This window comes from Podarcis liolepis (assembly GCF_965112155.1).
Source record: "Podarcis liolepis genome assembly, chromosome: 1".
Taxonomy (NCBI): domain Eukaryota; kingdom Metazoa; phylum Chordata; class Lepidosauria; order Squamata; family Lacertidae; genus Podarcis; species Podarcis liolepis.
The window spans coordinates 57648028-57675622 of NC_139554.1; the positions used below are offsets into that span (position 1 = coordinate 57648028).

The following is a 27595-nucleotide window of genomic DNA, read 5'->3' on the forward strand; positions in this document are numbered from 1 at the left end:
TTAATTCATCTCTTTATTTTGCATATTTCTCTCGCTTCCAAGACCTTGCATTTCTGGCGTTTTATTTATTTACAATTTAAATAAGTGGCGGGAAGGAAAAAACTAGAGGCTGTAGTAAGCAGAGGAAAGGAGGGCTGCCATGGATATCAGTGAAGACACACCACAGACCATCACAACTTTTCTTCCCACTTTTGATATTTTACCAGATACTGCCGAGACATCCTCAGTCTTAAGGACCAGAAACATTTTTTTTCTGGAGAACAGAAAGAAGAAAACTTGGGATGTTCTTGGCAGCATCATACTCTGTTTCAAATAATATCCCTGCAGAAGACAAAGTCCTATATTAAGCAACCTACTACATATGTGTTGTTTGAAGACCCAATAAGGTGTTTGCGGTACAAGCTCTTCTTGATGGTCAAGAAATTGAATCCAGATGGACTCCTTAATCAATGTCCTGTGGGACATGATATCAAGTAAGAGTACTGAAAAGCAGGGAAGATGCTTTTCAAAGGACAGGATTCCCTGCCACATTCTCTGTTTTTCTAAATACCAGTAGACGGTCTGGCTAGGAGAAACCAATGTCTAGAATTAACCACAGAACCCAGAGTGCAAAGGTGAAGGCAGTGCTCAGGCCTCTGATTCTTCCCTTTTTATCAAAAGGGATATACAGCAGACCGCAATGCAACTCCACCGTTTCAAAATCCCACAGAGTGTTTTTACAGCTCATTGTACTGGCGCTTCTAAAAAAATACCAGCTTTCAATAAAAAATAAAAAATGCACAGCACTGGGGCCCAGGCCTCTCTCCAAAATTGCTATTAAGGAAACAAATAGTAAAGAGAAGGGAAAGATGTTTATAGGTCTCCGAGGCACACAAGACAGAGGCTTTTTAAGGCTAAACTGCAAAGAGTCATAATTCCTGGGAACAATCCAGTTTACTGCTCTACAGTTCTTTTAGCATAACACAAATGCTGAGCTGGCAGCAATAATATAAAAAAGATCTTCTGAACTGTTTAGCTTCAGGCTGCCCCTATATGAAGGGGAGGAAAAACCTTCATGTCTTCCCACTTCGATGGATGGTTTCTTTGTGGCCTACAGTGATTTGCTTTTCAGGTTCCCACAAAACAAGAGCTCCATGTCCCAGATTTTGAGATCATTTCTTCCACTTCTGCTTTGGAGTTTTCTTTTTAAATTTCTTCTCTGGTTTCGATCCTATTGTGATTGCTTCTGATTTTCTCTTCTTGTCACTGAGAAAAACATAACACAATGATCACAAAAATGCTTGTGGGTATTGTGAACTTTTGAGCTAGAAAACGTAATATAGCTTTGTTTTCTCCCATCTTCTGCAGGAAGATCACCAGGCGGGCGGGGGGGGGGGTGAATTCACTTGGGGATGGTGTGAAAAGTGGTAGTAAGGGAAGGAAAAACTACCTTCCATCCCTCTAGTAGGTAATCTCTGCTGGATTCCAGGTCATTTCAATAATCAGAATAAATCCTTCTGTTCATGGATGCAACCTCTAGAAAGTGGTCTCTGATTTAAGCAAGTTTGACTATATTTGCTTGTTTACATGATTTATTCCGCTTACGGCAGACATTGAGATGAGGAAGGAACTATGCAGGGCACTAAGACCTTGACGTAAAGCTTGAGAGTCTAACCACTTGATGTCATAGACCTTCCCATGTGTTGAGATGCAAAACAGGCATTTTTCAAACATTTTCATTTCTTTAACAACAATATGGCCTAGAAACAATCTTTTTTCTAAATGCAACTGGAATACACCTATTTCAGTATTCAATAGGCAATACTTATGGCATAGTGAAATACATTAAGCCCTAGTATCATCTCTCCATAACAGAATGGGCAGGAAGAAAAAACCACTTTAGAGAGAGCTCTGGTGGAGATAATTTTTTTTATACCAAGTTACATTAACTTAGGAAAGTTGTCCATCCCTTCCTTTTCCTTACAGCGTCCTGCGCATCCCCCCAGGCTTTGTGAAGGGGCACCTAGGGGGTGGGAGCTTCTGAGTAATGCAGGACAATGCACAGGCAGGAGACAGCATGGGAAGCTTTTCTTCCACGAGCTTCCTTAAATTAACATTTATTGAGATTGAAAGTTAAATATTTTGGCTTCTGAAGATTTAGGAGTTCATTTCATTTATTGAATTTATATACAGTGGTACCTCGGGTTAAGTACTTAATTCGTTCTGGAGGTCCGTTCTTACCCTGAAACTGTTCTTAACCTGAAGCACCACTTTAGCTAATGGGGCCTCCTGCTGCCGCCATGCCGCTGCAGCATGATTTCTGTTCTCATCCTGAAGCAAAGTTCTTAACCCGAGGTACTATTTCTGGGTTAGCGGGGTGTGTAACCTGAAGCGTATGTAACCTGAAGCGTATGCAACCCGAGGTACCACTGTACTGCCCTATACCCGGAGGTCTAATGCAGAGCCAAACAGATCTTCTCCAAAATAAAAAGATTCATAAAGGGAACTTGAGGACTGCCTTCTCCACTAAGAAGCTACTCCACTTGGCTCAAGCCATCTTCTAAGACCCTGCTCTATATTCCATCCCAGCACCCGATGCGACTGACTTTGTGAGACAGGGCACACTCAGTGGTGGCCCCAATATTGTGTAGCACCCATACAAGGGAGACTTTCTCCGATTCCTTCCTCCGGTTTGTTGGGAATGGAAGAGAATGTATTGAGATAGAAACTTTTCTCTTCTTCATTTAATCCTTCAGTTTCCCAGTATTGTCAACCCTTTGAGAAGCGTGCGTCACTACCTTTTGAGGCTGACAATGGAAGCATTCTGTCCTGCTTTGGTCAACACTTCATTCCATTCTTCATCATCTCCTCGGATAACATACCTAAGTGAGAAGAATTGTGTGGTTTTTTTAGATTTAAAATGGAGGACACTTGATCAGAAAATACTGGTTTATTTTGCAGCAATGCTAGTGATCATGCAGGCATTGGTTAACGACAAGAAAGAGCATGATCAGGCACATTCAGCTGTGTGTGTGCAAGTTGAAAGTAAAAAAAAATTAAAAATGGACATCTGAACCCTCCCTTCAAATGACTCAAATGCTGTCACCATCCAAACAACTACTAAAAACCTCCCATCTTTATTAGTATGGTCTAAATTAAAATCAGCCCAGAGGAGGTGGCAGGCAGATAGGGCTGATGGGACCCAATCCTGCAACCCCTTCCTCCAACCATAGTTTGATACCTAAGTTAGCATTGCATCCACATGTTTTTGGGTGTTTTCTTAAAAACCTCAGCAGCCTTTGGAGAAGGGATGACAGAAATTAATTTTAGGATCTTGATATTCAAACCCTGTTCGCAAGACTTTCAGAAACTGACAGCAATCTCATTAAAAAGCCACAAGAGTTACACCACAGCTGGAAGACAATAAAAATTCTGTTGTGTCTTCCTGATGACCTTTTGGGAGGGGGAAAACATCTGGAGAATGCCTGTCCTGGTAAGGGCACCAGTGAGAAAATTCTGGAACTGCAGGCCTGTGCCTCAGAAGGCCACATGAGTTATGGCAAACCTATTTTGAGAGGCCTAAGTTCCCATCCACAAGTAAGACAAGATGGCTCCCTGTAGCCATCAACTTCCATAAAGAGGTTACAGGGCTTTGAGCATATTCCCCTGTAGCTTGTGGGGAAGTGACCAAGTGACGTTGGGAAAACAGAAAAAGCTCTTCTGAACTGCTTAAGACCCATCAGGCTAGCTTTATGGAGTCATTTGGTTCCTAAACAAAGCAATGTGATCCGTATTATCATGTCAACATCTGCCTTTGCCAACACAATGGATAGTATGAATGGGTGGCCATTTATACGTGAAACCAAAGCAAGACTGTATTTTCCCCGTAGCATCCTTGGGCTATTTAGATGACATGGTGAATTAGCTTAGACCCCTTGATTCCTTTCCTGGAGACTGTGGATTTATTTACTGCAAATTACGAGGGCTTACTGTGAAAAGTCCAGATCTTTCAACTTCCCAACATCTTGCTTGTGTTTTTCCTGAAATTCTTTTGCTGCTTCTTCCTGCATTGAAAAAGCAATTTTTAAAAAAGGATGCTAAATAGGGTTATGAAAAAATATACAGTTCTGAAGCCAAACACACAACAAAAAAGGCTGACTAGCCATTGCTTCTCTGCCCCACAATCCTAGATTTGTAACCTGATACCTTTGGCACCTAGGACACACTTATCCCATCTGCAAATTCCACAATGGAACCAAATCTAAAAGCTGATCTAATGGCTACAACATCCAGCCCTTTCTTTGTTCTTCTGTATCTTTTATATTTCCCCCCATGTCCTCTCAACTGTGGCTTTGCATAACATATTGCCTGAGGAAGAGTTCCAGAGAACTTTAAAGCTTGCCATTATTTTGTGACATTTTGGGTAGTTCTAATGAAGGCATTGCCCAATGTGACATTTTGGGATTTTAAATGAAGCAGTGATAATTCCAAGGAAGATTGTCTCACCATAATATGATTAACACCAGGTATTGGTGTTATGCACCACCAGTTATAAAAACCTGAGATGTGCAAGCTATTGGCAAGCTTTCTTTAAAAGATAATACAGTACCTTGGAAGTTGAACGGAATCCGTTCCGGAAGTCCATTCGACTTCCAAAGCGTTTGAAAACCAAAGCGCGGCTTCTGATTGGTTGCAGGAAGTTCCTGAAGCCAATCCGAAGCTGCAGAAGCCCCGTCAGACATTTGGCTTCCGAAAGAACATTCGAAAACTGGAAGAGTCACTTCCGGGTTTTGATAGTTCAGGAGACAAAACGTTCGAGAACTAGGCTGTTCGAAAACTAAGGTACGACTGTAGCATAAACAACTTTATATTGTAAACTTTCTGTGATCTTTAGATTTAGAAATTTAATAAATAAAAGAAACAGTGCTTGCAAGACCAGACAAAAGTTCCCACCAGTTCACGGATGTGGAACTTGCAGTCCAACAAAACCTAGAGAATAGGTAGGCAAACTAAGGCCCAGGGGCTAGATCCGGCCCAACCGCCTTCTAAATCCGGCCCGCGGATGGTCTGGGAATCAGTGTGTTTTATATGAGTAGAATGTGTCATTTTATTTAATGCATCTCTGGGTTATTTGTGGGGCATAGGAATTTGTTCTTTTTTCTCCAAAATATAGTCCAGTCCTCCACAAGGTCTGAGGGACAGTGGACCAGCCCCCTTCTAAAAAAGTTTTCTGACCCCTGACCTAGGGGGTCACAGCTACCACCATCCCCAGCAGTCAAAAAGGCTATTTGACCTCAATGTCTAATATTCAGAGGTGACTGCTTTTGTAAATGGAGGTTTTGTTTAGCTATCAGGGCTCATAGCCATTGGCAAAATAATAATTAAAGAAATATTGCACTGGCATGAAGGGGTGGTGGTAGAAACCTCTACATACATAGCACTAGTATTTAGAATCTCAATATGAAAACACAAATTACCAAATCCTCATTTAAGGATTTCAGAGTTGGCTCCATTACGACGTCTTTGGTTACTGCCATCTGCTCTTCCACAGCCTTTTCCAGGATAGTGTTGAACAACTAGGAGGGAGAAATTACCATCAGGGTCATCACTCATGGTTAAGGATGAAATCCTTGATACATTTTATTGGCGGTACCATTGGTTCCCTAGAAGTTACTAATGACCATCCATGCAATGGCCCCTTATATGGTAAAAATACAAGATTTTGCATAACCAACTGGCAAAATTAAATTCTGCTCTGCACCATATTCAAACAGTACGCAATGGTCAGCCAAGTGCAATTTTTCCCTGACATCACGCACACATCTTGAAATAATGAGTGAAATACTCAAGGGAGGGGAGGAGCTGCTTAACACATTCCCTTCCAACCATCAGTCCATTCAAAATCCTCTTCCACCATAGTGTTTTCTCACCTGGAGGAGGTGCCATTTTGAGTAGAAAACCAACAGGAATAGAAAGAGTTGAGCAGTCCCGTGCCCCCCCCCCCCCATCGGCACTTTGCTAAATCTTGGCTGCTTCTCATTTATTAAAAAAAGAAAGCAAGGGAGATGTACACACAGCTGAGGATCATACAGAGTTTGAGCCTCAAAAACATTTACCCACATCTGAAGAACCAACCTAAGAGAGCCTATGATACAAGGGGGAGTTGTTCAAAGCAAAACATATTGAAGTTATTTTTATACAGTTAAGTTCCAACAGTGTTCCACCATACAGGTAATCCTCCCAAATGCAACACTCACAAAAACTACATTTACCTGAACCACCTTGCGGATAGACCTGTTGAAGAGGCCCATCAATTGGCCACTAGGCAGCTCTATCTCTTTCTCCAACTGATCCACAGATTTGTGCTGGAGACCAATCCCAAGAAGAAGAGCCTGGAAGAAAGGGAGTTTCCTGGTTTTGATTCAGCAGAAGGAAAAGTCTGGCCTTTGTCATTATTATTTTTGTCCAGTAATTTCCTTGTCTTTTCAAAAATTTAGGTGCACAAAACTCAAAGGGCCGCATTACATTTTTTTTAGTCCAGGAAGATCACATCACATCAATGGTAGAGTAGCATTTTGCTACCATTTTAACTCCATACTCATTTTTAACGCATTCCTTGCCAATCCCCTTCTTCTCTCTTTGCAAAGTGAACCACCCAAAAACAAACTGCAAAGTCCCCTAGCAAACCACCACAGACCACATCTGTGTGTTCTCTTTCCTCTGTCCACAAAGTACATCACTTATGCTCTCCTCAATATGCAACAACAAAGATCTGCACCCCTTTTGTTACTCCCCCATTTTTGTTTTATCACATGCAAGATCTGCACTATCTACCTATGCCAGATTTTCTCATTTTCTTCCCTTAGCCTTTCCTTTTCCTCTTTTTTGCTCCCGCAAAACTTGTCTACTGCCCCTTACCAAGTTCAGTGGCAACAAAACATATAGCATTCATTTGCTCCACTAATTTCACACACAGAGTCTCAGATGCAGGTAGGCTACAAAACATCACTGGCAAACTGCCAAAAATGGCATCAATTCCCAATGCCTGCATTACGTTCTGCATTCTTCCGCTGACTGTTGATGGCCTATGTGAGCCACAAATGATCCCACAAATAGGTTAAAGAGGTCTTCAGATAAGGGGTGCTGCAATCAACCTGCATGAATTATCTTGAGCAAGTGCCTTAATTCAGTTACTGTTTGGTTCAGAAGTTGGGCTCTAAATTAGGGTTCAAAGGCACCTGATGTAGTTCCAAGACAGTTGCTTTGTGGATCTTGTCCTGGTGAGTTTCAGGTTAAGAGGACAACTGGAAAACCCAAGCATGCCACTGAGTTCCGGGGGGAAAGGTCAAGGTCACAAGTGTAGCAAAGATTTGGAGATTACTAAATCTCTCTCTCTCTCTCTCTCACACACACACACACACACCTCAGTTCAGAGACTGGTCATCAAATGAGAGGACTTGCATTAACAAGACGCTAGCTAAACACATGATACTTACAGACTGAGTAGCAGAAAGGGTCATATCTCCAAGCTGGTTGAGAAAGTACATCTTAGAGATAGCTGGAATCATGTCCATAATCAAGTGATAGTCCACCATGTTCCTTGAGTACATCTCCAGCCTCTTCAGGTCGTAAGGGATAAAAACAGCTTCTAATTCTTTACGACTGATTGCTTAGCAAACCATGAATTAAAGTTTGAGTGGAGTGGCAAGAAGGAAAAAAGCAAGACAGAGATAAATTACACTTGCTATCTAGGTGTTAAGAAGAGGAAGCAGAGAAGCGTTTGTAAGACAGGGATAGCCCATCTGATGTCTTCCGTAAAAGATTCCCTTTCTCAGCATGGAAATGCAACAAGCTGTCCATCAAGGAAGAGACTGCTCTTGGACCAGAGAAAGCAGAGTACTGTGTATATTTATTGAAGATCTTTTTTATTTTTTAATGTGATGCATGTATTTTTTCTGGGATTTGCTTTAGTACTCTTTAGGTTCATGGGTAGACAAACTAAGGCCCGGGGGCCGGATCCGTTCCAATCACCTTCTAAATCCGGCTATGGACGGTCCGGGAATCAGCGTGTTTTTACATGAGTAGAAAGTGTGCTTTTGTTTAAAATGCATCTCTGGGTTATTTGTGGGGCATAGGAATTCATTCTATTCCCTCCCTCCTGCTGAAAAAGTTTGCTGACCCCTGCTTTAGTTTCACAAAATGCCCTCCAGGGAGCTTTGCAGACATTTACTTACGGGGTTGAGGTGGCTGCTTGATATTCCTGTTTTGCAAAATGTTCAAAGCTAATGAAGGAGAGAAAGTGCTGAACTGATATGACAAAAGGGAGAGAAACCTCCTCCTGAAATCTGCAGGACGAATGGAAACAAAACCTCGTTTACTACTTCATGTACAACTGATCTAAAGGCTGATTAACAGTAATTGCTCCCTTGGCCAATAAAGCGAGATGAGCGCCACAACCCCAGAGTCAGCCACGACTGGACCTAATGGTCAGGGGTCCCTTTACCTTTATACCTTTTATTCAGAGGAACTCCACTCCCCACCCCATAGGAATGTGGCGGTAAATTTACCATCAAACCCTAAAATGGCAGCTCACTGAAACATCATTCATACTAGTCACCTTTCCAGAAGGCACTTAGCCAGTTCTCCTGCTCACTCTCTTCCTCTTCATTCAAGGTCTTCAGCATGATACATGAATGCTCCCCAGTCAGATCATTCTGGAAAACAAAGGTACTGCTTGTAGCTGCAACATTTTATGAGCTGTTGAGTCTTTTCAACAATAAACAGCAGCAAAAAATAAACAAGTTTATCAGAAAACACACAAGATAGTCAACAGCAATAACTGTGGCGCATCACCATAGTCCCAGTGCAACCTGGATTCTGCTTTTACACAAAGGTAGCTTGGGTAATTCAGAACCAAATTACTGTTCCATTTCAGATCACATCAGGTGAATGATGAGGTTCCAAACCGGAGTTATTTTCTGGCTCAGATTATCAGAGCTGGAGGAGAACCATAGGGTCACAATGCTCACTTCAGACTGGAGGTGAGCATTATAAGTTGCCCAGTTTGGTGTAGTAGAAGACTATGGAATTCCAAACTTCAGGGACATCATTGGTGAAAAATGAAAACTTATTAACTATTATTTCACTGTGTATGTCTAATGACTACGAAGAACCAGTCACTGAAGCGATCAAAAGGAAACCATTTTAAAACCAAACACCTGATTTACGCAAACAAACCCCACCCTAGGCAAACCAATGCCACTCACTGGATTTATAGTAAGGCTGTCAACCAATTAAATAATGCCTAGCTGATTGTTCAATAAATATACACCAAACATTTTTGTATAGGATAAACTACAGCTTAATAATCAAAAAACTATCACAGAAATAACAGAAATCACTGGGTTAAAGCTGACCAAAAGCCCAGAGGTAGAATTATTATCAATTTATGATGGGGTGGAAGATTCACAGACTATGAAGGACTTGCTCACAAATTTATAGACAGCTGTACTTGTACAGGGTGTTTGTGGAATTTGAACTGGAAAGGGGATCAAACCATGGCAGGAGGTGTTGAAATTTTGGGAGGTTGAAAAGTTGCAGTGGAATGGTCTCGGGGGTGGGGTGAACATTTTTATTCGTGTTTGTTTATTTATTATTATTACTTTGTCAAAATAAAAAACAAAATTATAAAAAAGCTTTCACATTGCCGTAGCGATATAATCTTTGTTTTCCTTACAGGGATCATCAGAACCAAAAAACATTCCAGCACTATTAGGGTCTTGGGCAATGAAATGAAACTTACAGGAGTCTGCCTCAGATAAACTGGTACAAATCCAGCTCGTTTCCAAAACCTGGTAGAAGAGAGAAACAAAAACTTACTTATAGCCTGTCAAGAGAATGCTGATCGTATACTGATGGTCTATAAAACACAAAATAACTGCACAATATGGCTCAATATTTATGCTTAGGGCTGAGCCAAAGCTACATATGATTCCCTCAGGCATAATAATAATAATAAATTTATTATTTATACCCCGCCCACTCTGGGCGGCTTCCAAAAGAATATTAAAATACTATAATACATCAAACATTAAAAGCTTCCCAAACAGGGCTGCCTTCAGATGTCTCCTAAAAGCCTGGTAGTTGTTGTTCTCTTTGACATCTGGTGGGAGGGTGTTCCACAGGGAAGGTGCCACTACCGAGAAGGCCCTCTGCCTGGTTCCCTGTAACTTGGCTTCTTGCAGTGAGGGAACTGCCAGAAGGCCCTCGGTGCTGGACCTCAGTGGCCGGGTAGAACGATGGGGGATGCCAAGCCTTCCCTCTTTTTCCACCACTCCTTGCAACCATCTCCATTTATTTCTTCTTTCCCTTGGCCTCACTCTTAGTTGCTCTCACTGACACTGTCGAATGTGATGCAGTCCATGGCCCTGTGACCTCGCCACATTTCTTGTGATTAATTTAGGAAGGAAGCAGCAACAAAAAGAGGGCGAAAGGGAAAATGGCACTGGAGCAGCAGTGGCCAGTGCCACTGAAAAAGTGAAGTATTTGGATAATCTGTGGGTGCAATTCAATATTGTGCCATTCAGTGCAAGAATTTCTACTTGACAGAAATAATTATCTCCCCTCTGCTCCCCCACCCCCACCCCATCGCTTGCTGTTCTGGCCCTCCAGAGCAGATTTGGGTGAGGTGCAGGGGGCACATGGGGAGTGAAGGGGGGAACCCTCACTCTGGCACCGGTTAGATCAAATCAACCCCCCCAAATTGCCATGAAAATAAGTTGTTTTGATCTGTGCACTGGAGAATATTTCAGCACAGTCCTAAGTATAGTATCCAGGTGTATGGAAGAAGCTAACTGAAGTAACCAGAAACTGCACATTGATGCAGAAAAATGTTCTTGTACTGCTCCCTTCATGTCAATAGGACTTGGAACCCTAGAATTATAGAGTTGGAAGGGACCCCAAGAATCGTCTAAGTCCAACTCCCTGCAATTCAGGAATCGCAGCTAAAGAACCCCTGAGAGACATGTTCTGCTGTGCACAAATTTTACCAGATTGTACCTTGAACAATCCAAAACAGGGAAAGCACTCCAAGGTTAGAAAATGCACTAGGTCTGAACCACTAAGATTTCATGCTTTGCAAAACACACCGATACCCGACTTCAGTATAGTTGTTAAGAACATAAGAAAAGCCCTGTTGGATCGGGTCAAAGGCTCATCCGGCACCCTCTTCTCCTAGTAGCCAGCCGTATAGGATACCCCTAAGGAGGTATCCCACTTGTGATCGCCAGCAACTGGTACCCAGAGCTATACTGCCTCCAACAGCGAAAACAGAAAACAGCCCATTGTGGCCAGAAGCCATTGATGGAATCCTGTGTATACCTGGTATCATAATGGCACTGGCATCTCTTAACCTCTCCCAGCAGAGGATAATGTTGGAATCCATGGTTTGAATGCAGCTTTGCAAGTTAGCAATTAGAGTCTCCACAGCATGGGAAAACAGAGCATGAAAGGAATCTGCCTAGAGATAAGGAGACCCAGCAACAACCCAGTGATTAGCTGAGGTCCCTTATGACCTATAACACTGGTGTGAGTGAGTGTTAGTGTGGTGTGGTTAGTGCTGAGGAGGTGCTGAGAGTGAAGAAGTCGTGTTGTAAATAGTAACTTGTAGATAGACTTGTATGTTTGCTGCAGTAAATAATAAAACAACAAGAATCAAGTTACTAGTGATCTGTTTGGTTCCTGCTCTTCATCCTGCCTGGGCAATCTCAAGAGTTGCTCAACAATCACTGCAGTACTCTGCTATACTCTGCTAAGCTGTGCAACAGGCGAAAGCACTTCAAAGGTTCAGACGGCTTTCAAAGTTTCAACAGATGCAAATGCATCCAAATGCTTACTTGAGCAGCCTTGGTGTCAAACCGTAAGACACACCAAGATAGTCCAGATTCTCAGCTTGCCTCTCGCTCAGTTTGAGAAGCAGAGGCGGCAAATCCTTCCGAGGCATCACAGCTTCTTCTAATAAACTGACCGCCTAAAACAAAACAAAACAAAAACCCAGCAGATCACTTAGCAAGCGGATGAGTGGCCAAAAACATTTGCCTGTTCAGTGGAAAGCAGTCCGAAGAGGTATAAACATAATGAAATCCCCATGTGGACCTCTGAAAAGCAAATCTCAACAGAAGCCTTTGTAGAATGCCACAGAATCATAGAGTTGGAAGGGACCACAAGGGTCATCTAGTCCAACCCCCTGCCAAGCAGGAATCTTTTGCCCAAGGTAGGGCACACACCCACAACCCACAACCTTGAGATTATGAGTCTCATGCTCTACTGGCTAAGCTAGCCTTCCTACCTCACTGCTCACGGTAGCAATTTCTCTTGGCTTCTGAGTCACTTTTTCTTCCAAACAAGGAAACTTGCCTTCATAGTACATCTGCAGCAAACGCAGAGCTCGGCTGCCATAACCCATCTGGGAAGAAAAGGGTTTTGAAAGAAAGGATGCACATTCGAGAAAGCTCTTACAACCTGGCTCCTTCAGGAAGCTCAGCATTTCAGACATCAAGCATCAAGCCCGTTTCACGTTGGGATGAAGAACACGTGGCCCCTTCAGATGTTCATAGACTACAACTTCCATCATCCCTGGCCATTGGGCCATGCTGGCAGGGGCTGGAGTCTAACACCATCTGGAGGACCACAGGTTTCTCATCCCTGATTTACATGACCAGGTCAGCATCACTCTGCAACCACAGATGGTTATTAGTTATAAAAAGTTGCCAACACACACAGACACCAGAATACACATTTCATACATATTGTTTTTTCATTAAATTTATATCCTGCCCAAAGAAGCCAGGGCAGTGGGAGATATAAGGCCCAAACTAATGGGTCTTAAGTAAGCAGTTTGCTTAAAAAAAAAAAACCTAGTTTTGATACAACCTACGTTTCTGAGGCAGGAAAAGAATAAGATCCCCAAAAAAGGATTTCTTTCAAATGCTAGCAACAGAAGAATAAATTACATTACCCCTTGATAATCAGGATGGACTGCAATGCGAACAACTCTCCCACCAGACAGACTACCAAAGTCAGGATCTTGGAACTAGAAATAAAAATTTAGAAGAAATGAAGCAACCATCAAATGGAATTGAAGAATAAGAACACATTAAAGTGCAAAACACCTGAGATGCAACTGAGAAGCTGATCAGTTACCTGCTCTGAGACGCTCCATGGAATGAGATCTCCCGATGCTTTCTTCCCCCTAGACAGACTGTTCATAATAGACTGACGGGCGATCTCTCCCTCCAAACATACCTGCCAAAAGTGGGGAGAATAAAGGAGACATGGGATTTAGTGCTAGACTAAAGCACAGTACTCAACAGACTAGGGCAATTTAATCCATAAATAAATAAATAAATAAATAAATAAGGGTTGTCTTATACATGGGGGAGAAATACAGTAATTTTCCCTAGGAGTCACTGATGAAAAGGTTAGCTCTCTGATGTAGGATTTGTAGCCTTTATCAGATACCCAATTTTCCACAGCTTGCTTTCTGGGCAAATTAATCGGAGCTCTTTATACACAAAAGGCTTCGGGTTGGATCCAGTCTAAGCTCTGGGTGCAATATAAACACTCATCCTGATGTTGATGAGAGAGCTTAGGAGGGTGTGCAGTTGCCCCTCTGCTGCTCTCTGCTGCCCATGAAGAGCAGTGCGGCTGGTTGGGAGACTCCACCAGGGCAGAGACCCAACACTTCACCCTGGGGGACAGGAAGGTACCGCCGGCAATTCTTCAACCAGAGCTAGCCGTCAGAAAGCACCCCAATGGGGTGTTTGGGACGGGACCATCAAACTCATTGAGTCCCCCGCAAAGGGATCCAATTCTTTTCTCTCTCTCAGCTGCATCAGCTTGGAGGTGGCACAACAAAAAGGAAGCTGCTCCTCCCCCACCCAGACACAATACTGCCCTAGCCAACACAAGCAGCAGGGCTTGTGACGCAGCTGTCAATCTGGCCCTCCACTCTGCCCTGCTGGTCCCCGGATGGGGGTTAGGATTGCTCTGTTAGTTCCATTTACAGCAAGTCCCATTGATTTCAATAGCGAAGCCAATTTAGTCTGCACCCAGCCCTCTGTGCCCTCTCTTACCTGAACGACAGCAAGCACTTCTGGCAAAGAATTCTGGGTAGGTGCAACAGGTGGCAGGAGGCAGAAGAGGTGATGGGCAGGAGCATCTGAAAGCATCTGGAGGTCATTGGGAGAGTTCTGGAAAGACAACCGTTGGGTCACAGAATTAGCTCTCCAAACACAAACAATTATATTTGTTTCTCATCTGATGAGCAACTATTTCACTGCGTCTGATTTATCTGCACTGTGGGTTTTTGGAGGGTTTTTTGCACAGAGAACTCTCTTTGAAGCAATGAAGACCATCAGCATCAAACTGATTTTTTAAAATGCCAAGCTATATAGGGTCATTTTGATACAGCAAAGTGAATATAGTATATAAGAGTGTATATAATAATAGATTTTATTTTCTTCCATCCAAGTGCAAATACTGATCTTGCTCCAACCAGCAGGAGCGTCTCAAGTGGCATTCAGCTGAGGGATCACTCCTGTTGGCAGGGCAGCGGGGGTGACTTTTGCCATGTCTCTCCTTACGCCAGCCCCCAACACTCCCCTCTCTCACTGTTGTGAAGGGTTGCGAGTCTGCCCAGAACAGTGACAGAGGTGGCCCGAAGGAAAGAGGGGAACTGAAGGAATCAGAAAGAAAAAGAACCACAAGGAAAAGCACTTATGATTTTTGTCCAACCACAGCTCAGCAAGGAAGGTCAAAGGTCCCCCAATCTCCAGCCGAAGCTGGCAACAGGAACAGTGCCACCAACCTTGTAGTGAGAAGCCACGTACAGCGCCATCAGCCTTTGAAGAAAAGTCTCTGATGCTCGGTGATAGCAGAAGAGGGTGTCCCTGTTCACGTAGTATCTGAGTGCCATGGGTTAAGGGCCATCTCACCTGTGGCTCACTCTAGGAAGGACCTGGGAAGGGAGTAATTTGCTGGGAACAGAATGCAGCAGGAGGAGAGAGAGGCAAGCTGAAAGGTTTGCCCTGGTGGAATGATCAACAGAGCTTGATACTGAATTCCTGTCAATTTTCCATCTCTCTCACTCAACGTGGGGCTGCTAAAGGCCACACATGGCATGAAAATAAGCTCCAGCAGCAAGGATACAGGTCACAGGTTTCGGGCAGCGGGCAGCCAGATATAATCCTTGTGATGTTGAGGCAATCCAAACACAGCAAGTCGTTCAGCCACTTTTCGACTGGATCTCCCGGGGCATACCTAATGGATTCCTGGAGGGAAACTTCATGCAGCGAGCGAGCTGGAGAGAGAGAAAGACGCAAAAGGGCAAAAGTGAAAAATTTAAGTCCACGGCCAATTCATATCCATAAAAAAACCAAAACAAAGGAGATAGGGAAGAACACAACTCCTACACCCCAGTGTTTCCTAAACTGGTGCCTTCCATTTGGAGGGCAACAGATTGGGGAAAGCTGCCTTGTCCAAAGAATTATTTCTATACATTTTACACTACTTAATGAAATAAAAACCGCCAAGTGGTTTATGTTTACATAAAAAACAACACACAGAGAACAATATTCAATCAAATTTCCTAATACCTAAAACGTGATATAAACATAGAACTGTATGTCACAAAGAAAACTGAGCAGTGCACGAAACAAATTTAAAAATTAAGGGTTCAGTCCAGAAATTAACCACCCTCGGCTCCAAAAGCCCCAGATGGGAAGTGTTTTCACATTAAACTCCCAAGAATGCGTCAGCAGGTTGTGTCCTCTTCACAAGCCCTGAAAGCCCTCTTAACACTGCCCAATAACAGCTTCTCACACTGCCGTACTGTCAGCCCTCCATGTTAGGTAGATGATGCTTGGAACCTACTGTTTGGTCCACTGCCTGGAGACAAAACAAGTACGCAGCCTGTCAGGAAAAGCTGGTCCACAACCCAGGCACTTAAAATGAACTAAAAGCCAAGAAGTCGTCTTGGATTTTCTCAATTCAGCACTTTCAGGTCCAAGACACCTAATGGTGACAGCAGCTCAAAGCTCTTGCATCCATTTCCTGCAGTTCTTTGGGGGGGGGGATTTCTCCTGCGTCAAGAGCCACTCTTTGGCACATATCTGAGAATCGTAGATGCTGTGCTTCCGCAGTGCAGATTTCACATTATGCAGCCTGGGGTTTCTCAACTCAACTATACCTGAGGACAGTTTCAGCGTTGTCGTCGCCTTGTTCTCTGCTGTCATACTGGCCTGTGCTTGTGCACTCTGTTGCCGTAACTGCTGGATCAGCTTCAGGGAGAGGGACCGGCCAGTACCCTCATACCTATTAAGAAGAAACAGACAAAGCAGTCGAGTGAAAAGAGAGAGACACAAAACAAGTAAAGCTCTTGATTCCTGTAGTATCAAGGGAAGACTTCCACGCGCCATGACAGATTAGTGACCAAAGATATAGCATTAGTTATCATCAGGTGTTAGGCTACAGCACAATACATTTTGGGGGAAATAATTCACGTATTCAGCAGGCAAGTAGGAGAAACTAGGGGATGGGAAATCAAGCGATGGGAAACCTGCGTGTGAATCAGAAAGCTACTTTTCCCAGAGTGCTTTTATAATCAATCACAGGGAACCCTGGGAATTTTAGCAGGGGTGGGGGGGGGTAAGGATTGCCTAACAATTTCCAGCAGCACTTTTAACAAACTACAGCTCTCAGAATTCTTTGGGGAAAGCCAAGACTGTTTAAAGGGGTGTCATGGTGTTTTAAGTGTATGGTGTGGGAGCAGCCCTGCCAAGAGTCACAGAAACCCTTAGAGCAGATTTAAGGCAAGTGAGCTAGAATGAAGAACTTACCCATTGATTGTAGAAGCCATGAAGACCAGGTAAGGGCCTAACAGGTTTTTCACCAGTGGGAGTGGGATAGCAGCAGCTTCATCAATCACCACCAGCTCAGCTTGCCCCAGTTTCACAGCATCAGCAGGGTGGATATACTTGCCAAGAAATGAGAAAAAAATATTTTTTATAATTATTATTATTATTACTACTACTACTATTTCTAAGTAAATGACCATTCTCTCCTGAGCGTTCAACCAATCAGAAAGGAATCCACAACAAATATAAATTATTTCTTTAACTCACACTTAGCTCCAGAACTGCCCTCCAGAATTCTGGAATTGGCCTCCACAGTCACTTACAGACACACTGTTAAGACCATACTCATGGAAGACAATCTTACTTGGCTACAAGTGAGCACCAAAGAAGACTTAGCTCCATTTGAAGATCAATCACCTAGTTTTCCTTAAGATTTTTGATGTTGTTTATTAATGCAATATAATTCCACAGAGAAGGAAAAAGATTTAAAGGGGGGACTTTGAGCTAACAGAAACAGACAACGCCTTTAGAATATGGGTACAGTCTAATTGTGAGGAAGTATAAGCAGATGTTCTAAACAACGGATGAAAGACCTCAAAATTAAACTTACATCACCTGGACACCAGAGCTAGCATACTTAAGAGGAAAAGAGGGAGAGGCAGAAAGAGAGCCCAGTGTATGTGCAAGGACTAAACGTCCCAGGTACAAATCTTGCCTGTGCTGCCAAACTAACCAAGTGGCTTCAGGAAAGTGTAGCATAGTGTATCTATGTTGTACATTATTATTTCCTGCACCCTACTATTCTTCACGGGATGTGGGTGGCGCTGTGGGTTAAACCAGAGAGCCTAAGACTTGCTGATCAGAAGGTTGGCGGTTCGAATCCCCGCAACGGGGTGAGCTCCTGTTGCTCAGTCCCTGCTCCTGCCAACCTAGCAGTTCGAAAGCACGTCAAAGTGCAAGTAGATAAATAGGTACTGCCCCAGCGGGAAGTTAAACTGCGTTTCCGTGTGCTGCTCTGATTCGCCAGAAGTGGCTTAGTCATGTTGGCCACATGACCTGGAAGCTGTACGCCGGCTCCCTCGGCCAATAAAGCGAGATGAGCGCTGCAACCCCAGAGGCAGTCACGACTGTACCTAATGGTCAGGGGTCCCTTTACCTTTACCTTACTGTTCTTCACATAGATAAGCAAGTATTTTAGCACAAGGACCACAGTGGAAATTGTGGCCACCTTTGCAAAGAAAAAGAAAAAAGATTGTGCCCTTCATCCTGGACCATCAGATCACATGCAAAATTGAGTGTGAGTAGGTGTAGTGTAGTGGTTAAGAGAGTTGTTCTTGGACCTGAGAGACCAGGGCTCAAATCCCCCCACAGCCATGAAGCTCACCTTTGGCCAGTCACTGCCTCTCAGACTAACCTACCTCACAAGCTTGCTGTGGGGATTAAATGAGGGAGAGAGCAGCCTTCTGGAGGCCACAGGCCAGTGCTGGGCAGAGCTATTAATGCACATTTTCCTTGTTTCTATACTTTCCTATCCAGGCAAGCAATAGGCTTTATCAGAGCTCAGGGACACATTTCAGCTAAGCAAAAACACTAAGCACAGTGCAAAGCAGGGGCAGTGAGGAGTGGGGCTTGAGGAGAATTCCAAGGGCCAGAAAGAGGGGTCCAAGCGCCACATTCAAACCCTAGGCCCGAGGGCCTGGCATTGGGTGCAGCACAATATATTATGTCTTCTGAAAACATGGAGCTGAAGACTCGCTTTGGTAAACCAGTCTGATTAGGAGTTAAGCAACCTTGTCCAGCTTTTGCAAAGAAGTTATAGCATTTGAAGAGTGCCAGGAACAAGTAATTGTGTCTACACCTGCCTGAAGGAAAACCGAAGAAAGCTTCTATCAAAGATAAATCTACCTGGATAGTCTGCCTATGCTCTTTGAACACATTCACTCTGACGACTGCTTTGCTAAATTCAGGGTTGAGAGACTGAATGATCTCATAATCCAAGTGTTCCTGAAAACGACAGACATAAACCACATTAGGAACACCAAAGAAAATAAAACCTAGCTTCTACAAAAAAACCCAACCCTTCAGAGCTAGTTTGGTTTCAAAGGTCATCTGAAGCTATAATTATCTAAAATTGTTCCACATATTTGGTAACCCCATGCTTTGTAAAAAAAAAAAAAACCCCACAAAAACATTATTCCACCAGGCTCTTAGGGCGTAAGAATTTTCCCTCTACCCACTGATGGTTCTGCTGTTGTTTTTTTCCATTGGTTGCATAATTTGACATTTTCAGTATGGCTTTGACTGTTATTATTGCAATTTGTATTGTCAGCCACGCTTGCAACCCACTGGAAGGAAGGGCAGGATATAAGCCTATGGGAAATAAATACAAAAATAAGGAACTGAATCTAGAAAAAACATGACCAGAACACCACTAATGGAACAGGTTTCTTGTATTTCCATTGCCACTGCAGAAATCTGCACAGCCTAAAAGCAGCTCATGAGAGTCAGAGAACTTTCTGGAATTGTGTGGGTTATACACAGGTGGTTGTAAGGGGCAGGGGGAAGAAATTCAGGAGGATAACCGTGTGCAATGTGCACAGAGGCACTCTGTGGAACCAGTCAATATCTGCTTATATTACCTGATACTGCAGAGCATCAAAGCCTTTAAATACAAATTCAAACAGGGTGTGAAGGTTATCTGGGCTGGGAGATGTGACAAAAATGTTGGAATAGCTGCAAAAAAAGAAAGAAAAACATGACAGAAATGAACTTTACAATCTTTTATTATTATTGAAACAGTAATATAAATAATTCGGCATGTTGTAAAAGCGGCAAAATAATTTATCAGCTCTTTAAAAGAAATATTGTTATAACATGACCCAGCTTTTGGAGAAACTGGAACTGAAGGTGGTTTAAAGCAGAGTTTACAAGAGAATATAAAAACCTGATGTAAGAAAAATGCTCCCCTATTGCATGCACATGTGCTACAGAAGAAAGTACTGAAGTACTCCTATAGTAGTCTTTGGTCATGTTTTCACTGGAGTGGTAAATCTGTTTCTGTACTGTGGCACTTCAGAGCTACAGCAAATTTTGAACAAGTAACGAGCTACATTTTCAGCTATCTCCAGACTCAAAAGAGAATGTGGATTTAACATCACTGGAGCCTCTTGAAGGAGGAACAAGTTACAAATTTTTACATCAGTTATTTTGCAGTGTTTTTTAAACTGCTGCCTCTGGGCTGAGAGCGCAGCATATTTGAAATCATTTCTGATTTCAGCCTTAACTAAGTAAATCGTTGGTTTGACACTAATTCTATAGCTAAATGTGGCAAAAGTGAGCATATGGACCATTTTTATTTTTATTTATGGCTCATAACTTGGCAGCAGGGGGCAATTACCTATGTATATTCATTATTACTGAATCAGTTCTTTTCAGACTTATGTGGAGAGTCCAGTTCTCCAAAAAATACCTTCAGGTTTTACCTTTTAAACACCCACCCATCCTTAAAACACCCCAGAGCAACTTACCCAAAAGCCACTGCTCCAGCTATGGCCAACCCCAAGGCAGCTGATTTACCACGACCTCGGGCGGCTGTTAAAGCCACAGTGCTTCTCAGCGTCTTCTCAGAAATGGCTTCAATGAACTTCAAAACAGCTTTGGCCTAGCAACAGGGAAGCATATTAGAACAGTTTGGCCAGAAAAGCAAGACCACAAAACTAGAGAGCTGCAAGCAATAGCATATGCTAGTAAGATTTCAAGTTCATTCATTTATTCATTCAGTAAGATTTCTTACACATCCTTATAGTTATAAAAAAAGAGCAGACAAGTAAAAATAATTCCAAATGGAAGCTGCATAGAATGGGTTAAACAAAAATAGAAACTGGTCCAATAAAGTAGCTTAACTATCTAAGGGTCTTTGGCATACAGAAACTGAATAATGACGGTGCAAAACGTACTTCTGTATTAATATCAGACACCAATTTCATGCATAAAACCCCATCTGCTGAGAGCAGGAGGAGATTCTCCAGCAGCTGGCAATATCTTTCATCCCCCTCATATCCTGGCTCCTCTCACCATCCTGAGCTTCACCAAGCTTCATGAACAGGACACATGGGGGTGAGGGGCTCAAATAACTGCATCACCTGATTCCTGTTTCAATGTAATACTTGCCTGATCCAGGGTTTTACAACCATCCACAAGCACTCCTACAGGCTGGGTATCCTGGAGGTTCTCCTTTAGTTCCTTCAGCTCCATGTCCTGAGGACTCAGACTTTCCTCCTGTGAGCAAGAGAAGTGTCACCTAAATCAGAAAGGACTGCTGCCTTGAATGCAAAGAGACACCACGATCCGCAAGTAGCTCGCCTGCACAGATTTGTTTTGATGGGAAAATGAGCATCCTACTGCTCATTAACCAAACATGGTGGATTGTCTTTGAGGGATACAACTCAGAGCACCTGCAAGTGTGCAAAATTAGCTGCATAGGAGCAATCCTGACTTTGAATATATATGAAGTGACGAAGGCAAGAGGGTTGCGGGGGGACGACCCTCCAACACTTCACTCCTTTTCCAAGGCCTGTTTGTTATTGTTATTAGGACCTGCTGCTCCAAGCACAACTCCAAAAACTTTATTTGTACTTCTGGAAATACAGCTTTTAAGCCCTGTGCCTTTGGAGCAAGAAGAAACAGGGGGCTCTCCTGTCGGAAAACAAGAAGAAGCAAAATAGAACCTTCCGCCAAGTCCTAGAAATCATGCATTTCTTTTACCAAGCACCTAAAAGAAGTTGAAAAGGCAAGTCCTGTTATTGCAAACTAAACATCCAAAAATCTGAAGTTATAATCTGAATTATATGAATTTAAACTACTTACCTGAGACCGGGGTGGAATAGCAGCAATGTCTGCTACATGGGTAGAGATCGGGAGGATGTTAAGCTGATCGTCAACCACCATGCAGGTTTTGCAAGAGGCCAAAGAAAGAATGAACCTGTGCGATGAGACAGAGGACACAGCACCATTGTCGCTGTTGTACTTGACTGGTTCTCCGCCTGCAAAATGATTCCTCGAGCTACAGCTCATGTACGTGGATAGATAAGGTGATCCAAGAATAGTGTTTCTGGATGGCACATCAAGCCAGATAGCACAGACTGCTTCTGTATAGTAGCTCCCTTCAGCATTAATACAGTGCTAACACACAGACCCTGCCAACTTCACAGCAAAGCTTAGGGAAGAGTTAGCCTTGGGACTCAAAGCCACATTTCCAACATGCAACAATACACTTTGTTCAACAGCATTTCACTGCACAGGTGAGTTTCCAAAAAACAAATGTGGGGGTTGGCAGAGCATTTGTTGGGAAATTTCAAAGTGAATCTACATAGCAGAAATCATAGACGTCCCAACATTTTGCTATTGTAAATTAGACTTTGTTTAATTTAGTCTGAGCACAGCCATCCTACACAACAGGTGTGGGGAACCTGTGGCCCTCCATGTATTATTGGACCACAGCTCCCATGTTCACTGGCCTTGCTGACAAGGACTGATGGGAATTGGAGTCCAAAGGTATCTCGTGAGCCAGGAGTTCCTCACTCTTGCTGTGCATTTCCCTACTAGTCAAGATTGTACACAGCTTCATGAATGATCTCTTGGACACAGGGTAATAATAATGAATGCAATTGGGGTGGGGAGAATTCACATTTAAAGTTACAAACATGCACTTAGAATCATGCAGACCTCTGAAACAATGAGCCAAATCTAAGCAACAGGGCTAGAGCTTCTAAGATTCACCACCCCATTATGCTTAAATTGAACATACTATTCCTTAAAACTTCCACTAGAGGGCAACAAGTACTTGGGCCAGCATGGAATCCCTTCTAACCCAAGGCTCAACAAACACACTTTTCCCTTCCAAGGATTGCTAATATTTGTGCTCAAAATAGTTTGGCAGCCTACCTTTCATTGAATCGGCCGACCACATCCTGATGTGCTTCTGTCCGGTAGCGAGAGTGTACATCCTGGGGAGAAGAAATGTTGTTTGTACGAAGCCTGAAAAAAGCCTTGAACCTGACAACTTCAACGAAGCACAGGCACAGAACAGCCAAGTATTACTGTCTTGTTAGACTGTGCTCCTTTCCAATGCCCACATTTTACCGACTGCTCTTTAAAAGGCTCTCAAGTTTACCTCTCTAATTCCCAAGCAAAGGCCCAAGTAGAGATGGACACTGGCCCTCATTAGCACATAGCCCTCAGCCAGACCAGTCTATGACTTAGGGTGAATGAGCAAGTGTGCTGCCTGCAATCGTGTGACTGAGTAGGCCAGCCTACTTTTCTGCCAGGATGCTTGCGCTTCCAGCACCTGCATGTCTAGAAATTCTGCATCTAAAGCTTTCCCCATAACTGCATCTCCACACCGAGAAAAACTCCATGTGCTTGCCGCTTTCTTAGCAGCTAAGTGCAGAAATAAACAAACAGCTTTAATGACTCTGATACGCATGTTCAGAAAGGACACTCATTGCATCCAATATGTGGTATGTTTCACCACATATTTCTCAGCACTACAAAACAGGTTGCAGCACTGAAAAGCTCCTTTTAAGCTGGCATTATCTCAAGGCCCTAGTCCAGCAGTACATTTCAAATGGAACACGCGTACTACTTTCCCATGCAGCCCAGCACTGTCTGCTCTGATTGGCAGTGCCTCTCTGGGCCCTCAATGTTTCCAGTTACATGCAACCTCATCTGTTTCTAACTGGAGGTGCCAGGAATCGAACGAGGGACCTGCCGTATGCAACGCATGGGTCCTACCACTGAGCCACGGTCCTGAATAGGAGAGCAGGCCAATTTTCTGTTAAGCGCAGATAAAAACATCTCAGGAGGTATACATACCATGGTCATGGTGTAGAGCTGCTTCAGGGAGTTCATTGTTCTCAGAAGAATCGCCACGATGCCACCGCCTTCCACGGTTTCAACTGTACGAGCCAGCAAATTGGGCGTCAAAGCTTCAAAGTCCTGGAAATATTGTGCCGGAAATTGACGCACCGTCTTCAGTAATGTGCCGGCAAAAAATGCGCAGTGCCAAGAATGGACGTGCTAGATGGAACAGTAAACTTGGGAAGGGGCCTTACAGCGATCAGGCCACTGATCTATTTTGCTCAATACTGTTAAGAGTGACTGGCAGCAACCCTTCAGGATTTCAGACACGGGTCTCTCCGAGCCCTGCTTAGGGATGCCAGAGACTGAACCCAGGACCTTTGAGATGCAAAGCACACACTCTTCCACTGTGATACTTAGCCTCTCCCAACCCTTGAGTACTTTGAACCGATGCAGGCTTGAATGCCTTCTTCTCCCCGCAGGACAATGTACCCTTAAAAGCCTTTGCAGATTTGTGTGCTTTTTTTTTTTAGGGGGCTGGTGGAATAATTGAGTTGTAATACAGAAGGAAACAGAATGTTCCTTAAGTTTATCTACTGGGAGTTGCTTATCGAAAGGCATGACCGGTATGGAGTTTCATTATTCTTGTACAAATGGAGTCAGGCAACAATCTGCAACATGATGGTCCAGTTTAGATGGATCATAACTTAATAAGCAGAGATAGAAGCAAGACTTTTGCTCATACATGCGGTCCCTTCTCCCTTGTGGTGTATCTGAATCAAGGTCTGCAAATAATCAGAGTTTCTTTATGGATAGTGCAGATGAAGCCTAGAGTTAAGGAGCAAGTAAACTGCCCAAATAACTTGAAGAAAATGACTCTCCTGTATTGAACACCTTCCTACCTGGAGGACGCACATGCCGAAAGTATTTCCAAGAATTTTGTGTGTCTCGTTGTAGTAACAGTACCGAATGTTTGTGGCTGCTATGAACAACTCAAACGGGTCATCTTGTTTCAGATCTAACATTCCAGTTTTAATCTTCTTCTGCAACTGCCTCATTCTTTTTTTACGGTGGCTGGAGGGAAGATACAGGAAATTAAATTTGAAGTCCTCACTGAGGAAATTATCACATACTCAAATATGCAGTTCTGTGTGTGTTAACTCAGAATAAAGTCCCACCAGGTTCAAGGATTAAATACTTTAGAGCCTCACCACATAGTTGCAATTTAAAAAGAAAAAGAAAAAAAAATCATACAAACGTTTTTACCTGCTGAAGCCCAGCTCTTTCTTATAACACCATAATACTGATGGTCTAGCCTTTACAGCTGCTTTAGACAACATATGATGAAGTATGACTACCTGTAAGGCAATAAAATCTATCATTACCTCCAAACAAAGACAACACTGAAATAAAGCATCTGGAAAGCAAACAGGAAGATTTTAGAAATACTGTACAATTAGATTTATGCTTTGCCTGTGCTTCTGAAAGAAGTGTCAGAACTTTCACATATAATCTTGTGCTACAAAACAATGGGGTATGGAAAAATAAAAATGACACTCATGACAGAGACTTAAAAAAAGAGAAACCTTAACTGAAAAGACAGATACTGTATGGAATTCAATGCAGCACTAGGTGGGGAATGTGTGCGAGAAACAAGGTCTGATCACGCAACAAGACTTTTGTGCTTGAGAATGTTGCTGCGATAAGTTTCATGCTCTATAGCTTATAGTTTGAATGCATTTATTTATTAATCTGCTGAGAGAACACTAGTTATGAGGATGGAATATAAACTGTCATCAGTAAAATACTCCCAGATCCTTCATTGGGTGAACTACACACTGTAATTATTACAATTAAAGTTCCAACTCAAAAAGTAATTTGTGGGCACACATGGAAGTATAACCTCATGACATTTTTCCTAAGTGAACCAGCAATATACAGATAGATTTCCACAGACAGCAATGATTTTAGCTTCTCCTTCTCTACAGACCCTCAGCAGAGGGGACGCTCTTGGTAGTCCCTCAGTTCAGGAGGTCTGTGACCCAGGAGATGGAATTATCTGTGGCAGCCCCTAAGTTATGGAACTCCCTCCCCACAGAAGTGCATCCAAAATCTTCACTGTATTTCTACTATATGCTGAAGAAGGCACAGCTCTTTACCCTGGCCTTTGACACTTGGGAGAGAAATGCAATTAGTTTTGCACTGGTTTTAATGTTGTCTTTTTAAATTACCCCTGGGGCTTGGGGGTGAAGGGTGGGTATCAAAACAACAACAATGGAAATCGCAGCAGATACCTTCTCTGAAGAAATGGGTCACAGTGTAAAAAGTCCCTGGAAAATGACCATGTTACTCAAGGGTAGGGAACCAGTGGCCCTCCTGATGTTGCTGAACTCCAGCTCCCATAGCCCCAACCAGCATGGCCAAAGGTTAGGGATGACAGGAGTTGTAATCCAACAACTTTTGAAGGGCTGCAGGTTCCCCATCCCCAATTTAGATTTATGATGAGCAATCCCAAGCTGAATGAAGCAACCACATGTGGCCACTGCTTTTATTTTAACTGCTTGCACAAATCTCCCAAATAAGAAGCCAGCACTTTCCACAAGCGCATTAACAGCACCCGGATGAAGGTTATATACATTAGAGAAAAGAAGTCACGGGCTGCACTTCACCTGATCTTTGCTACGATCCCCTACGACAACAAAAAGTGTCCTGTGCCGTGCAGCTACTCCATTCTCGATCAGTATCCGGATGCGATTGTCCACTTTCTTGCGCTGCATTCTCAGCTAGAGATCCTGTAAAGTTTTAAAGAGATATTGCAGCGATTCAGTGCAGGGTGGCTTCAGTTTTCACGGAGACAGCAGTCTGGGGGGTGGGGGGGAATAGCAAATACCATCCATCCCAAGATTGCATTTTTCATCCTAAGCATAAGAACACCAATCCTCCAGCACCTCTGACACGTCTCCCCACCTCAACTCGTCTCCCTGACCCCTAAACTAAAAACCCTCAATGCTGTAACCTTTTCTCACAGAGGAGTTTCCCCACCAGCTGCTCATTCCGATTGCCCAGCCAATTATTAACATTATCATTATGATTACTGCCCTTTTCGCGACCGTCTTGCTGCTCTGAACAATACCTTGGGTACACAAAACTGGAATCGACACGTGCAAACAAGGAAGATGCCTCCAAACCCAGCCGCTGACTCGGAGACTGTTCCCTTGCTTTTTCTGCTTCCTTCCTTACAGAAACCAGTTCTGTAAGCCAAGAGGACCCTGATGCCTTTAAACTCTGGTGCCAGCTTCCCACGTGCAAGGGGGAGGGGGCCCACATGGGCTGCGCAGCAGAGAGGAAGGACCCGGGCTGCTGACTCAGGCACAGCCTGCAAGGATGCCCTTCCGGAAAGAGGCGGCGCTGGGGCCGCCAGGCGCAACACGGCCGGCAAGGGCTTTACGCCGAGCCGAGGCCTATAAAGGATTCTAGGTACGGAGCGGGGGGGGGGTGGAATTCCAGCCAAGGGCTTTTTTCGCCTGGGCGCTTTTTGATATCGTATTCGCCACGAGCAGGAAGAGGAGGAGCAGGAGGCGCCGGCGGTCCTCGTGCGTTTAGCGTCCGCCCGCTTGCGAAGCTGGCTGGAATTGGTAGCCGCGGGCCTTTCCATTACATACGGATCTTGAGAGTCCCGGTGCCTTCGAGCCGAGTCCTAGCCACTTGGTCCCTCTCTACCGCATAACCACGCGCGCATAGCGCTGAGCTGAAACCTGCCAATAAGACTGTAACCCCGCTAATTTCAGGTGACAGCAAAAACTGCAGGGTTTTCCGAGGGGGCAGTTAGAGCAAGATCTACTATT

General features: G+C 43.6%; 1 protein-coding gene across 2 annotated transcripts; it reads right to left on the reverse strand.

The window, feature by feature from the left end:
- On the reverse strand, window positions 1–27288 carry NAT10 (N-acetyltransferase 10). 2 transcript variants are annotated; one of them, XR_014516575.1, is made up of 30 exons: window positions 26884–27288; window positions 26420–26542; window positions 25017–25108; window positions 24653–24824; window positions 23766–23888; window positions 22836–22897; window positions 21759–21873; window positions 21063–21170; window positions 20420–20553; window positions 19532–19625; window positions 18798–18896; window positions 16875–17011; window positions 16226–16350; window positions 15187–15337; window positions 14846–14942; window positions 14112–14228; window positions 13180–13281; window positions 12995–13069; window positions 12326–12442; window positions 11874–12007; window positions 9782–9830; window positions 8597–8693; window positions 8214–8324; window positions 7476–7648; window positions 6252–6371; window positions 5457–5555; window positions 3970–4043; window positions 2778–2861; window positions 303–1245; window positions 1–209 (listed from the first exon to the last, which is right to left on the reverse strand). XR_014516575.1 is itself a non-coding variant. In XM_083463252.1 (29 exons), the coding sequence occupies exons 2-29, from the start codon at window positions 26525–26527 to the stop codon at window positions 1152–1154; spliced, it is 3063 nt and encodes a 1020-aa protein (XP_083319378.1). In that variant the 5' UTR covers window positions 26528–26542; window positions 26884–27288; the 3' UTR covers window positions 1–1151. The 2 variants fall into 2 exon arrangements, 1 of the variants encoding a protein (XP_083319378.1); XM_083463252.1 differs by having other exon boundaries at window positions 1–1245.
- Window positions 27289–27595: the final 307 nt, after the last annotated feature.